General features: G+C 42.2%; 1 protein-coding gene across 2 annotated transcripts in view; it reads left to right on the forward strand.

The window, feature by feature from the left end:
- The window catches only part of PPP2R5C (protein phosphatase 2 regulatory subunit B'gamma), a 138,803-nt gene that overhangs the window by 16,008 nt on the left and 108,486 nt on the right, over window positions 1-14,309 (forward strand). For both annotated transcript variants that reach the window (XM_081086264.1, XM_081086263.1), the window contains exon 3: window positions 1,921-2,083. In XM_081086264.1, the coding sequence (XP_080942390.1) occupies window positions 1,921-2,083 (163 nt within the window). The remainder of the gene's footprint in view (window positions 1-1,920; window positions 2,084-14,309) is intronic.

The raw sequence follows: 14,309 nt of genomic DNA on the forward strand, positions 1-14,309 counted from the left end.
GTGGAGTCGGCAGGTCTTGGGGAGAACTTTGTTTTCTCAGGCAGTGGGAGCCTTACCCAGTGTGTCCCACGATGGGCTGTGGATACCACAGATTTCATTCTGTTTTATGACTTAGCCAGATTGACACTTCTAGTGTGAAGGCCATTCTGTCCAGGGAGCAGCAGAGAGCTCACCTGTTCAGGTTTGACCCAGTCATCTTCCAAGGTTATGTTGGTAGCACTGGATTCGGCATTACAAAAAATAACAGTCCCATGTAAACTTCCATCTAGACACTTGTGTGTGTGTATCATTTAAAACAAGAACATCTCCTGGGAGGAGCTGTTTGTGATGGGAATAAGTAAATACTAGGCTTTTCTGGGGGCATGTAGAGAGAACCCAGCAGGAGAGTTTTAACCTGGGGAAGCCCGTGGAGAAGGAGAGTGATGGGTGGGGTTTTCGAGGAGGAAAGACCCATGCTTTCATGATCATGTGAGAGAATGATAAATGTCAGATAGAGCCCAAGATGCCCGTATTGAGGAAGAAGCTCAGATGGGGGGAGGCAGGGAGCCCAGGCCCTTGTCCCTGTGCAGGTTCATCTGCATGTGGAGCTCTGACAGCTTGCAAGCATCCCGGGCCCAGCATTCTTAAGCACCTTAGTAAAAGGTAAACAGTGCTTGCTTCTTAGTAAAACTTTCAGTCAAGCATGAGAGTAAATAGTTAGGGTCTGAGTCGGTAGGTCTGCTCTCCTTGGCCCTGAGTGATTGGAGGGGCTTGTGGGTTTGTGTTCCTAAGATGAGTTTGATGGCTACAAAGTCCATTTCTCTAGCAGATTGCAGGGTGGGAGAGTAAGCACCTTCGCTGCACGCATAACCTGGGTGGTCCATACTCACCAGTGCGTCTGTCAGCTGTCATTGCCTTGGCCAAGCACCGCTGAGCTCCACAGGGCTCCCTGTGCCAGCTGGTCCCCTTAGGCCTACCTGGAAGATAGAGGGCCCCGTTTTGCTGTGTGTGCCCTCAGCATACATCCACCTCTGCGTGAGTATGTGTGCTGCCCCTCACCTTGCAGGCGGGCTGCGTGTCATGGGACAGCCCAGCCATGGTGATGCAGTCTGGAGACAAGCACTGTCTCCGGAGCCCGAGGTGAATGCGAGGAGAGAGCAGCTAGAAAGCATTTCCGAGGCTCTCCTGTAGCCTCTCCTGAGTCCCGAGGCTGAGGGGTGAGCTGGCAGGGAAGCTTGTCATTTATGAGCTGCTCAGCAGATTCGTTTCCTATTGCTGCTGCACCAGTGACCACAAACTTACAGGCTTAAAGATCATCAGTCTTCTGTCTTACAGTTCTAGAGGTCAGTAATCTGAAATGGGGCCAAAATTAAGGTGTCGGCATGGATAGTTCCTCTGGAAGCTCTAGAGAAGAATTTGTTTGCTTGCCTTTCCCAACTTTTAGAAGCTGCCTGCACTCCGTGACTCATGGTCCCTTCCTCCATCTTCAAAGCCAGCAGTGTGGCGCATGCCAGCCCCTCTCTGACCTCTGCTTTGTCATCTCATTGCCTTCTGTCTTATGAAGACCTGTGTGGCTTCCTGGAGTTCACCTGCTACCACAGGACCCTTCACCTCATCACATCTGCAGAGTTCATTTGCCCAAGTGAGGTCCCGGGATTAGGGTGTGGACATCTTTGGAGGGTCATTATCACCAGCCATTTCATACCAGTCTGTATGGTAAATATTTAAAAGTCAAAAGGAAGATAAAGGAAATTGGGTAGACCTATGATCTCTCCAAATCGAGCATTGCCAGAGGTGGATGCAGCCTCACAGTCCAAAAACTGTCAGTGGAAGGCACTGTCCCCGAGTGGAACTTTTATACATTTTTTCCATAGTCTAATTGTGCTATAAAATAAAATCATTTGACATATTCATTTGTTTTTGTTTTTATTTTGTAAATAGATTTCCAGCAGGAAAAGCAGCGTTGGTTCTGTCTCGTCTACAGTATCTAGTAAAATTAAGGTGCCAACCATTCAACCCATAGTGAAGAAAGACAAACGGCAAAGTTCCTCCAGGTTTAGCGCCAGCAGTGATAGAGAACTTCAAAAACTACCATCTTTAAAAGGTAATTTTTATTATTTGTTTTTTAAAATTAAATTTTGGCTATTTAGGGAGGAGTAATGTTTTGATAGTTTGCTAGCTTTTTATACCTTTACTATGTTTATATTCTGTAGGGTCATCCTTTCTTCTTTATGGAGTTTTTGTTTAGATTGAATGCCATTAACTTATTTACCCAACCAATACTTTAAACTCCAGAGCTACTTAAGATAAAAATCTAACCATAAATGTATTGTAGGTATAATATACTAAAAAGTAACAGAGGACAGACTTAAAAGCTTCTCATATTAATTATAATTAAGCTAGCCAATTTTTCTTATAAGTAATTCTTCTCTTTCATCTGTCTCAGAACTCTACAGCTCATAAAGTAGCCACCCCAAGTCAAGGAATTGTGAAGACTATGGTAGAATCCCTTGGTTTTTCTGGTGGTGGAGGAATGAGGACTGGAATTATAGTCCTTGATGGACTTCTCCTATGAGTCATTGGGGATTACTCTACCCAGGGATTTCCTGTTTGAGAGGAGTCAGAGAATAGAGCTCTTTGCTTTGAATTTCCCCCAAATGGCACAGTTACCCTGTGGGTAACTGTTTCTACCTGAGGGTGTTCAGCCCTAAAAGTGGTCCTCCAGGAGATTTTGAGATTAAAGTCCATAAAACCTTATCAAAGAAAATAGGGTAAGAACCCCAAAGTCAAATGTGAACATCTGGAAAACTTTGTATTTTCTAAATCTAAGACTAGTGTAATACATAAAGGAAACATCAGACGTTTTTCATATCTCAAGTACATAATAATGGGTCTTTTACAATGAATTTTCATTTCTTATGAACTTAGGAGCTTGGTGCAGATGTGCGGGCCAGTGGGATTCAGGGAGGCATAGAGGAAAGGAGGGAGTGAAAGGTTGGCGGAGGGAGGAACTTATGGATTCTTGAATGCACTTCCTGCTCCTGGGTTGCTAGGAATTCGCTTGGTGCAGTTTATAGAGCTTGTATCTGACTTTTGTTTGGTTTAGCTTTGTGGTAGACAATATACATCCTGTCATTTTTGAGGAGTCTTCCCCTCTCAAATAGTCCATGCCTTTCTGGGGTTATTCATTCATTTAGCAAGTATTGTATTGAGTAACTACAAAAACAGGCTTTGTTCTAGGTACTGGGGTACAGCATTAAATAAAAACCGAGTCTGCTCTGCTGGAGCCAACATCCTGTCCCAAGGTGGGAAACAGCCAGTGAGAAAAGGAGTGTGTGCCCATGACTCCTTCCAGTACCCTTAGGACGCTGGCCACCGTACATGAGATGTCTGTGGTGGAGAAGGTGTCCCATAACCATTATTGAGCCTTCTCTGTCCAAGCGCCATCCCTAATACCATCATGAGTGTTAGGCTTGGCTTCTGTCATTAGGGCTTATGCTCGCCCTCAGGGCACCATGCAGAGGCCCGGCCCTGTGGCTTCCTTTGCTTCTTCCAAGGATTCTCTGCACAACCCTCTTTCTCCAGGTCTCAGTTTGTGATTCTCAACCTCCCTTTTCTCTCTTTTTCTTTATACCAAGTAAGAATGGCATGCAGTCTGCTTGCACTGTTCCCAGAGGGATCAATTTTCTGTTGTATATCCACTATCCAGGGAATTCATACTGGTCAAGTCAGTTCCCTTCACTGATTTTGTTTGATTAGTCTTTCCTGGCTACTCTGAAACGTAAGTGCTTCTGCATATATGTTAAAATAATTTTGTCTAATTCAGAAACATAGGAGTTGATTGGAATAACATTGAAGTTGTATGTTAATTTGGGGAAGATTGATTGACATTTTTATGATACTCTTTTCCCATTGAGGAAGAGGATATATTGCTTCCATTTTTCTGGGTCTTATGATTTTCTTTTTTCAAACAAATATATTTTATTGACTTTTTACAGAGAGGAAGGGAAAGGGATAGAGAGTTAGAAACATCGATGAGAGAGAAACATCGATCAGCTGCCTCCTGCACACCCCCTACTGGAGATGTGCCCGCAACTAAAGTACATGCCCTTGACTGGAATCAAACCTGGGACCCTTCAGTCCACAGGCTGACACTCTATCCACTGAGCCAAACCAGCCAGGGCTGTGATTTTCTTTTAAGTTGCTACCTTTTCATTAAATTTATTCATAAGTACTTTATAGTTTTTGTTACTCTTCTGACTGGGTTATATTTTTTTCATTTCTGCCTCCAATTATTTCTTACTAATCCAATGAAAGGCTGTTGGTTTTTTAACATTTTCTTACTCTATTATCTTACCAAATTTTCTTATTAATCTTAGTAATTTTTTAACTACAGTTTGCATATATAGTTCTGTCATTTATAGTTAGATACTTTTATCTTTCCTCCAATATTTATACCAATATATACTAGTTATTTTAACTTTAGCACCAGTAAAACATAGATATCAGAGATGAGAGCAGGCCTCCCTATGGAAGACATTTTGGTAAAAGGTTTCAGCATTTCCTGGTTCCTTGTGAAAATGGCTCTTGGTTTCTGGTAAATGGCCCCAACCCAGAATGTGGGTGGTCCGTGGTCTACCTTCACATGGCTGTTACCGCCTGTGCTGGCTGGTTGGTGCCGTGCACTATTGCTGAGCTTTATCTGATGCCATATGCTTTCTCGCCATAAGATGTTAACATAATAATTGTGTGTGGATAGATTTTCTGCTTTTGAACTATCCTTACATTACTGGGATAAACCTCAGTATTGCACAGTATATGGTGACTTTTATGTGGTTCAGTTTACTAATTTTCTGCTTCTGTATTTATCACATGGAGCTGGCCTGTTTTGTATTACTGTATGTTATCCACGCTAAGATGTGCGGATACTGGCTCGTGTGATCTTTCCCAGAGGTGGCCTGCAGGTTTCCTGCATCTCTCTTACACTGCTGTCCATTGGCAGGGACTGTTCTGCAGTAATCAGACGTGGAATGACGTGTGTGCTCTTAAAGTCCAGAACACAGGGTTGAAGGTCGACTTAGAACTCAGTGAGCCTAGTGCTTTTCTCAGTGATAAATCTGTATATTTCTTCCATCATTTTAGAGTGCATCATGTGTTAACTTGTTCATTATGTTCTTAACGAATCTTTTAATGTCTTCCACATCCGAGGTGGTAATGTCTCCCTCTGAGATCACTTGTTCTTTTGGTTATTTTGTTTTCAATATCATTCATTTTCACATTTATCTTTAATTATTCTATTTTGCTTTATTTTATTCTTTTCCTCATTTATTAAGTACAGAGGTCACTTATTTTAGTTTGTTTTTAATAATAAAAGAATTTAAAGATGTATATTTCTCTGAATATAGCTTCAGCTGTATTCATAGATTATCTTTTTTTTCCAAATCATAGACTTTTTTTAGTCTTATTGAGGCAAAATTTACATGCTGTAAAATTCACTCATTGTTATGGAACCATTACCACAATTTGTTTTAGAATATTTCCATCAAAAAAAGTCACCTTGTGCCATTTGCCATCAATCCCCACTCCTATACCCAGCTCCAAGCAACACTGATTGGCTTTCTCTATTGGGATTTGCCTTTTCTGGCCATTTCCTATCAATGAAATCATGCAGTATGTAGTCCTTTACATCTGGTTCTATTTCTTGGTATTAAGTTTTTGAGGTTCCTCCATGTTGAGTAGTGTTTCTTTTTTCTTTTTTATATATTTGGGTGCTCCTGTATTGGGTGCATACATGTTTACCAGAGTTTTATCCTCTTGTTGTATCGGTCCCTTTAGTATTATGAAGTGGCCTTCCTTATCTCTTGTTAAGGCCTTCACCTTGAGGTCTATTTTGTCAGATATAAGTATTGCTACCCCAGCTGTTTTTTTCATTTCTCTTTGCCTGAAAAATTTTTTTCCATCCCTTCACTTTCAGTCTGTTGAATCCTTTGTTCTGAGGTCATCTCTTGTAGACAGCATATATATGGGTCATGTTTTCTTATCCATTCAGCCACACTAGAGTAGTGTTTCTTTTTTAATGCTGAATAATATCCTATTATATGAACATCTCATCTTTTGTTTTTCCATTCACAAATTGATGGACATTTGAGTTGTTCTTTGGCTATAATGAATAATGCTGCTATGAACATTCATGTACAAATCTTTGTTTGAATATATATTTTCCTCTGTCTTGGGTTGATACCTAGGAGTGGAATTGCTGGCTTGTATGGTAAGTTTATGTTTCATTTTTTTAAGAAACTTGCCAAACTGTTTCCCAAAGTGGTTGCATCATTTTACATTCCTACCAGCCACATCTGAGGGTTCCAGTGTGTCCACATTCTTGCTAATACTTGTAATTGTCTGTCTTTTGGATTATAGTCTTTCTTGTGGGTGTGTAGTGGTATCTTCTTCCTTATAGTTTAATTTGTATTTCTCTAATGATTGCTAATGTTACACACCTTTTCATGTACCTGTTAGCTATTTCTGTATCTTCTTTGCTGAAATGTCTTATCACAGCTTTTAAATTGGATGTCCTTTTATTATTGAACTAGGGGCCCAGTGTACGAATTCATGCACCTTGAAAGGAACTGTGGGCCGTGAGACTGTGGTGGGCACAGGGGCAGGTCTCAGCCCATGCTCTGGGCCCCCACCTGGCCCCTCCCGTCGTGGTCCCCAGTCCCCTATCTGCCTGCAATCCCGCTCCCACTGCTGCTGTTGCCACATACTGACGGCACCAGCCCCACTTGCACCCGCTGATGGTACAAATTGGGGCCGGCGTCAGCAGTGGGTGCAAGCAGTGGCTGCTGATTACAGTGCGATCGCCCCTCAGGAGCAGGGGGAGGTGGAGAAGCACTCAGGGGTGATTGGGGCTGGCAGCCACCACTTACACCCACTGATGGCACTGAGCGATCGGGACCGGCGCCAGGCACCGGGAGCGGGTGCGAGCAGTGGCTCCAGATCCAGTAGCAGGTGCGAGTGGGGCTGGTGTCGGCAGCAGGTGTGAGCACCGGGCAGGACTGTGGCACATGGGAGCAAAGAATTTTCAGTAACCACCAGAGGCTCGCCCCAATGACAGCGACTGGCGCCCTGCCCCCGCTTACCTGCTCCACCATCCTGCCTGCTGCTGATGCCCACCATGGTCCATTTGCGCCCCCTTGTGGTCAGCACACATTATAGCGACTGGTTGTTCAGTTAGTCCGCCGTTTGGTCTATTTGCATATTAGGGTTTTATATATATAGATTACAGTTGATCCTTAAACAACATGGGGGTTAGGTTTGCCAACCCCCTTGTGTGGTCGAAAATCCATGGACAACTTTCGACTCCCCAAAAACTTAATTACTAATAGCCTACTGTTGACTGGAAGGAAGCCTTACCAGTAATATAAAAAGTTAGTTAACATGTTATGTATTATATACTGCATTCTTACAATAAAGTAAGCTAAAGAAAATAAAATATTATTAAGAAAATCATAAGGAAGAGAAAATATAGTATTTATTGAAGAAAATTTGCATATAAGCAGATCCATGCAGTTCAAACCCATGTTGTTCAGGAGTCAACTATATAACAATTATTTATGTATCCTTTATATGATTTACAAATATTTTATCCCATTTTGTGACTTGTCTTTTTGCACTCTTTTTTTTAAATTTTGTTTTATTGCTTAAAGTATTACAAAGAGTATTACCTATGTCTCTTTTTTTTCCCTTGACCTTCCCCCGGCCTCCCCTACCCCCCAGTGTCTTATGTCCCTTGGTTATGCTTATATGCATGCATACAAGTCCTTCAGTCGATCTCTTATTTTTCCACTATTTTGTGTGTCTTTGTAGCATAAAAGTTTTAAATTTTGATGAAGCCCAATTTATCATGATTTTCTTTTATAGATCTTGATTTTGCTGTTGTATATGAGAACTCTTTGCCTAACACAAGGACACAGAGTGTTTTTTTCCTGTGTTTTCTTTAGAAGTTTTATAGTTTTATATTTAGGTCTGTGATCCACTTTCAGTATAATGTGAAGTAGAAGTACCAATTCATCTTACTGCCCGTGCAACTCCAGTTGTCCCAGCACCATTTATTGCAAAAGCGACTCTTTCCCCATGGAGTTGTCTTGGCAGCTTGTCAGAAACCAAGTGACCATAAATGTAAAGGTTGATTTCTCCCCCTTCCCCTTTTTATGGTTTTGCTCTCTGCTCATTCTGGGCTCTCAGTTTTATTCCACGGATCTGTATGCCTGCTTTATATCAGTACCACACTATTTCATTGTGCCATCTCATTGTTTTAATTTGCATTTCAGTGATGAGGTCAGGTATCTTTTCAAATGTTATTTTCCACTGGGCTGCCTGGCATTTTCTTAATTTTTTAAAAGAATTCTTTGTTTATTCTGGATATGAACTCTTTGTTGGTCATATGTTGCAAATACATTTTTCCACTATAGCTTGCCTTTTTCATTTTAGCCATTCCAGTGAGCTGGTTTCAATATCTAGTTAATTGATGATGGATGAAGTCCAACATCTCTTTAGGTGTATGACCTCTTCAGGTAACTTCTTTTGTGAAGTACCTGTTTAAGTCTTTGGGCCTATCTTTCTATTAGGTTGTACCATTTCTTAAAAATTAGATCTGTAGGAATTTAGATATAGGTCCTTTGTAGATACAGGAATTTAAAATTTTCTTCTCTATTTTGAATTTTCACTCTCAAAGACATTATCACATTAGGATAACTTTGTATGTCCTCTTTAATTAATCTTTGCTACAAAGTAATGAAGATGTCAGCCTGTGTCCCCCCCCCCACCCCCACCCCCTGCCTAAAACTTTATTTCACCTTTCACATTTAGCTGTACAGTCCATACAGAATTACTTTTGTATCTGTTGTGGTGTTAGAAGTCAGATTCCAGTTTTTCAAGGTGGCTCTCTGTTTGGCATAGCACCCTTGGGGGACAAGATCCTCCTTCACTCATTGCAGCGTTATCTTTGTCTTAACTTAAGTACCAACGGAGTGTGGATTCATTCCTGGGCTGTCTCATCTTGTGTCAGTACAACACTAACCATCCTAGTAAGTCTTTTTAAAAATATATATTTTTTTATTGATTTCAGAAAGGAAGGGAGAGGGAGAGAGAATCATTGATTGGCTGCCTCCTACACCCCCACTACTTGGATCGAGCCTGCAACCCGGGCATGTGCCCTTAACCAGAATCAAACCTGGGACCCTTCAGTCCACAGGCCGATGCTCTATCTACTGAGCCAAACCAGCTAGAGACCTAGTAGGTCTTAATATCTGGTAGTGTAATCCCTTCAGCTTTTTCTTCATAATTTCCTTGGCTCTTTTCATTTCCTTATAAATTTGAGAATCAGCCATTTCTCTAAGTCCTGGTTTCTTTTAGTGGGGAATGATATTTCAAGACCACAGTAAAGGTGCTAGGATTCTTATTACTATTAGAATGGTCATTTTGTACAGGTCTTTTATATCTTCTTTTAGCCACCCCAAGATTTCTGGTTCTCAAGGACATCAGTGATCATAGAACTTAAATATCAGATAATCATTTACTTAAATATCAGATAATCCCATATTACACACAAAATATTCTCAGTAAAATAAAACCAATATAACCAATGTGATGATTAAAAGGTTAAAATTTTTTGCATTTTTAAATTTTCTTCCCCCTCCCCTTTTTATGGTTTTGCTCTCTGCTCATTGTCAGACTCGTAGCCATTGCAGACTGTTCTCGCCCTCCCTGTCTGTGCAACCGTCATTCCCACCTGAGTGTACAGTGTGTGTTCCACACCAGGCTCCGTGCCGACACTCCTCCTCTCGAGTAGGTTTCAGCTTCAAACTTCAAAGAATGTCTGGCTAGGAAATCCCGGGCTGATTTTTTCTTTTTACGAGAGTCTTAGGGCTGTCCCTCCATTTCCTTTGTAAGAAAGCATTGCTGTCAGAAGCTGATGTCACTTTAATTTTCTGCCTCTTCCAGGTTACTTGGTCTTTTTGCTTTCATGCCTAAAGAGTCCAATTTCAGACTGTCTCATTCTGCGTTAGTTTCCCTCATGCATGTCATGTCTTTCTATAGGTAGTAGCAGATCTTTTTCTTGGATTATTATTTTGAGGATTTGTTCTGTTTTTGTGCTTTCATTTCCTCCTGTGGCGACTCCTGTTGTATAAATAGTGAATCTTCTTTGCCTCTTTTTATTTTTGTTGTTTCTCTCTTTGTGCTTTTCATTTCTTTTTCCTTTAAATTATTTTTCTTTTTCATGTACTGTTCCTTGTAAGGCATTTTACATTGCGTTTATTGGCTCTTGTATTTCTTGCCGTTAATTTTCACTTCTGAAATTATTTATATTTTATTTTTAATTATTTACAGAGTTGTATTACCTATTTCTGAGTTTTTCTATTAAAAATTCATGTTGTCCTTTCACACATTATATTATTCCGTTAATGTCATTGGCTTGCCTTGAAGCATTAAGTTGTAGTTTTAATATCTTTTGTGGGATGTCTTTCTGACATGCTTTTACTGTCTGCAGAGATGTCAGCCTGTTCCTTGTTCTTTTCCTTATAATCACTCTGTGTGGGACTTGACTTTGATCCCTCCTATTGAGAGCGGGGGGGGGGGGGGGGCATTAGAGAGGAGGGTTGGGTTCTAGAGCTCTAGCTTAGGTTATTTTTGTGAAATTTTCAAAAATATGGCAGCTCACCCTCTTAGTGCCCTGATTCAGTCTTTTTACCTGGACCTACTTTTCCCATTTCCTCTCTGCCCCTGCTGCTCAATTGGGATTCTCTTCCCAGCAGTTTCTCCCCAGTGTGGCCTAGTTCTGAAAGGGAACCTCAGCTGCTGAGTTTGAAGGGTTCCCGGGCTCAGACAGGTTCAGCCCCTTCAGGCTTAGCCACGGCCGGGCGTGTTGCTCTCACCCCTGGAGGGTTCAGCCGCTTTTGTTTGCAGCTGCTGTTCTCAGTGGGCTCACCCAGCTCTCTGTGTGGGTGTTTCTGCGCTCTCACTCCATAGGCCGGCCGGGCTCCTCTGCCATCTTCCTTGCAGATGCCGATATCACGCAGGTCTTATAGCTGCTGGTAGTCTAGCCCCATATGCTCATTGTCAGCTAATTCTGTCATAGATGTTGACCACGGGCTTCTGGTTTTGCCATCTTAGTTGCTCTGGATGATTTTATGAAGAATTTGGAGAGATTAAAAAACTATGCCATACTTTTTTCATAATTTCCAAAATTTGGAAGCCACCCTCCAAGATATCCTTCAGGTGTTGAAAGGATAAATAAGCTGTGGCCCATCCAGACAATGGAATGTTGTTCAGCAATAAAAAGAAATTAGCTATCAGGCCATGAAAAGACATGGAGGAATCTTAAACGCATATGACTAAGGGAAAGAAGCCAAGGCTGCATTCTGTATGATTCCAAGTATATGACATTCTGGAAAAGGCAGAACTATGGAGACAGTAAAAAGATCAGTGGCTGCCCTGGCCAGTGTGGTTCGGTTGGTTGGGGTTTTTATCCCATGTATCAGAAGGTTTTGGGTTTAATTCCCAGGTGTGTGTGTGCGGGGGGGTGGGACGGGGGTGCGCACTGAAGGCAAGCAATTGATGTTTTCTCTCACATCAATGTTTCTCTCTCTGTTCCACTCCCCCTCCCCTCTTCCCCTTCCCTCCCTTTCTAAAATCAATGAGCATGTTCTTGGATAAGGATTTTAAAAAAAGAGAAGACAATAGTGCAGGAGAGGTTTAGAGCAGTGAAACTTCTCTGTGATACTATAATGGTGACTACACGGATGGCATTTTGCATTTGTCAAAGCCCACGGAATGTACAACCCAGAGCGAACCCTAATGTAAATCATTTTTAGTTAATAAAAATGTTCATGAATTGTAATGAATGTACCACACTAATGCAAAAGGTTAATAATAAGGGAAACTGAAGAGACCACTTCTTTAAGTGGCTTATGGGGGATTAAATTAATTATGGGCTCTATTTCTTGAGGCATTCTCCCTATTTTAGAAAAGAAAGGCCTGGGAGAAGTCAGAGTTATAATAGAACAAGGTAGGACTTAATAAAATTAACTGAAAGCCATGGGGCAGAAATTTAGTTGCTAAGTATTTGGTGTTTTGGGAAACAAGTTGCCACATTGTTGGGAGAATTTACTAGAATTTTTTTAAATTGGCTTTTGAATGGCAGTAAAATTTTATGTCCCCCCTCCCTTTTGTGAAAATATAATACTTCAACATCATTCAACACAACCTTTTTCTTATATAGTTGAAAGTTTTGCCACCATGTGGATTGTTTTCCTGCCTAAAAATGGATTAGAAGAACTTGTCCTCTTGCCCATTAGTTGAAGAATAACAGAAACGGAGAGAGAAGTTCCCAGAGCTTTCATCAGTCTTTTCTCCTCTGGTCTCGTCGTGTCTTCTGTTGTGTTTTGATTTCCGTGTCTTCTCCTGACACAGTAATGAAGGGAAGGAACCTTGGGCCTGGTGACGCAGGTGCCAGTTCCCAGCAAATATTTACTGACCACCTGGGTTGTGTGGAACATGGGGTGGTGGTCAGGACAATAATGTACCTCAGTCTGGCCCCTCTTGGCTGCGTTCTGCCAGCAGCTGGGCAGCAGAGGTACAACCAGGGATGCTCTTATGAGTGAGAGGTGGTCTCATGTCTGACAGCCTAGCCCAGCGGCAAGCCATAGCCAGCCCAGCCCATTCTTCTCGGGCCACAGCTGTGGCTGTTTCTCCAGGGTGAGTCTCAGGCCTCTGCTTGTCAAACTCTGCAAGACCCTCTGGGCAGAACCTGGGGTTTGGTGTCAGCTGGCAGCTGTAATCACAAGTTGAATGTTTAACTCAGCTTTCCCCAAACCTCACCTGGATTTCTCCCAGCACCTTACATATTCTCATTCTCTCTCTCTCTCTCTCTCTCTCTCTCTCTCTCTCTCTCTCTCTCTCACACACACACACACACACACACACACACACACACACTGTTCCTAGAATGATCCCATCCTCTTTCCAGTCCCTCTGGAGCCCTATGGCCCTGAGTTTCCTTGGTGCCCTGCCTTCCCCAAAGGTGGTCTCCCTGCCGCTGGCTCTGTCTCCTCCAGTAAATATACAAAGCATAATATGTATCATTTTTACCATTCTTAAGTGTTCAATTTAGTAGCATTAAATATATTCACAATGCCCATCACTGTTGTCTATTCACCATCCTCACCAAAACCCTGTGCTATTTTTTAAAAATATTTTTTATTGGTTTTTTTTACAGACAGGAAGGGAGAGGAATAGAGAGTTAGAAACATTGATAAGAGAGAAACATCAATCAGCTGCCTTCTGTACACCCCCAACTGGGGATGTGCCCGCAACCAAGGTACATGCCCTTGACCAGAATGGAACCTGGGACCTTTCAGTCCGCAGGCCAGCGCTGTATCCACTGAGCCAAACCGGTTAGGGCCCCTGTGCTATTAATCCATCATCCTAGCCCCTGGCATCCACCATCTGTCGCTGATTTTGACTCCCCTAGGTCCCTCATAAGTGGATCATGCAGTGTTTGTCCTTTGGTGAATGGCTTATTACACTGAGCATGATGTCCGCAAGGCTCATCCACATTGTAGCATACAGGGGTCCTCAAACTTTTTAAACAGGGGGCCAGTTCACTGTCTCTCAGACCGTTGGAGGGCCGGACTATAGTTTAAAAAAAAACTATGAACAAATTCCTATGCACACTGCACATATCTTATTTTTTTTTTAAATATATTTTATTGATTTTTTACAGAGAGGAAGGGAGAGAGATAGAGAGTTAGAAATATCGATGAGAGAGAAACATCGATCAGCTGCCTCCTGCACATCTCCCACTGGGGATGTGCCCACAACCCAGGCACATGCCCTTGACCGGAATCGAACCCTGGACCTTTCAGTCTGCAGGCCGACTCTATCCACTGAGCCAAACCGGTTTCGGCCCATATCTTATTTTGAAGTAAAAAAAAAAAAAAAAACGGGAACAATATTTGTATTTGCATGTGGCCCACGGGCCGTAGTTTGAGGACCCCTGTGTCAGAATCTCCTTCCTTTTTAAGGCGAGTGGCATCCTCTGTGTGGATGGACTTCATTCATTATAGACACTCAGGTTGCAGAGCAATCTGCACACACGGCTTCGCCCACCACACGTCGTCTGGAGCATCCCCATGGGCAGAGGCTGTTTGCATGTTTGTTGTGGAGCCCACTCCAACATCCGCCAAGAGCCCCAGAAGCACGTTTGACAAAGGAATGGAAAGCACTTCAGGCCCCCGTCTGTTCTTTTCCACAGAATTACTGTGGTGTCC

The sequence above is a fragment of the Myotis nattereri genome (assembly GCF_964212035.1).
Source record: "Myotis nattereri genome assembly, chromosome: 1".
Taxonomy (NCBI): Eukaryota; Metazoa; Chordata; class Mammalia; order Chiroptera; family Vespertilionidae; genus Myotis; species Myotis nattereri.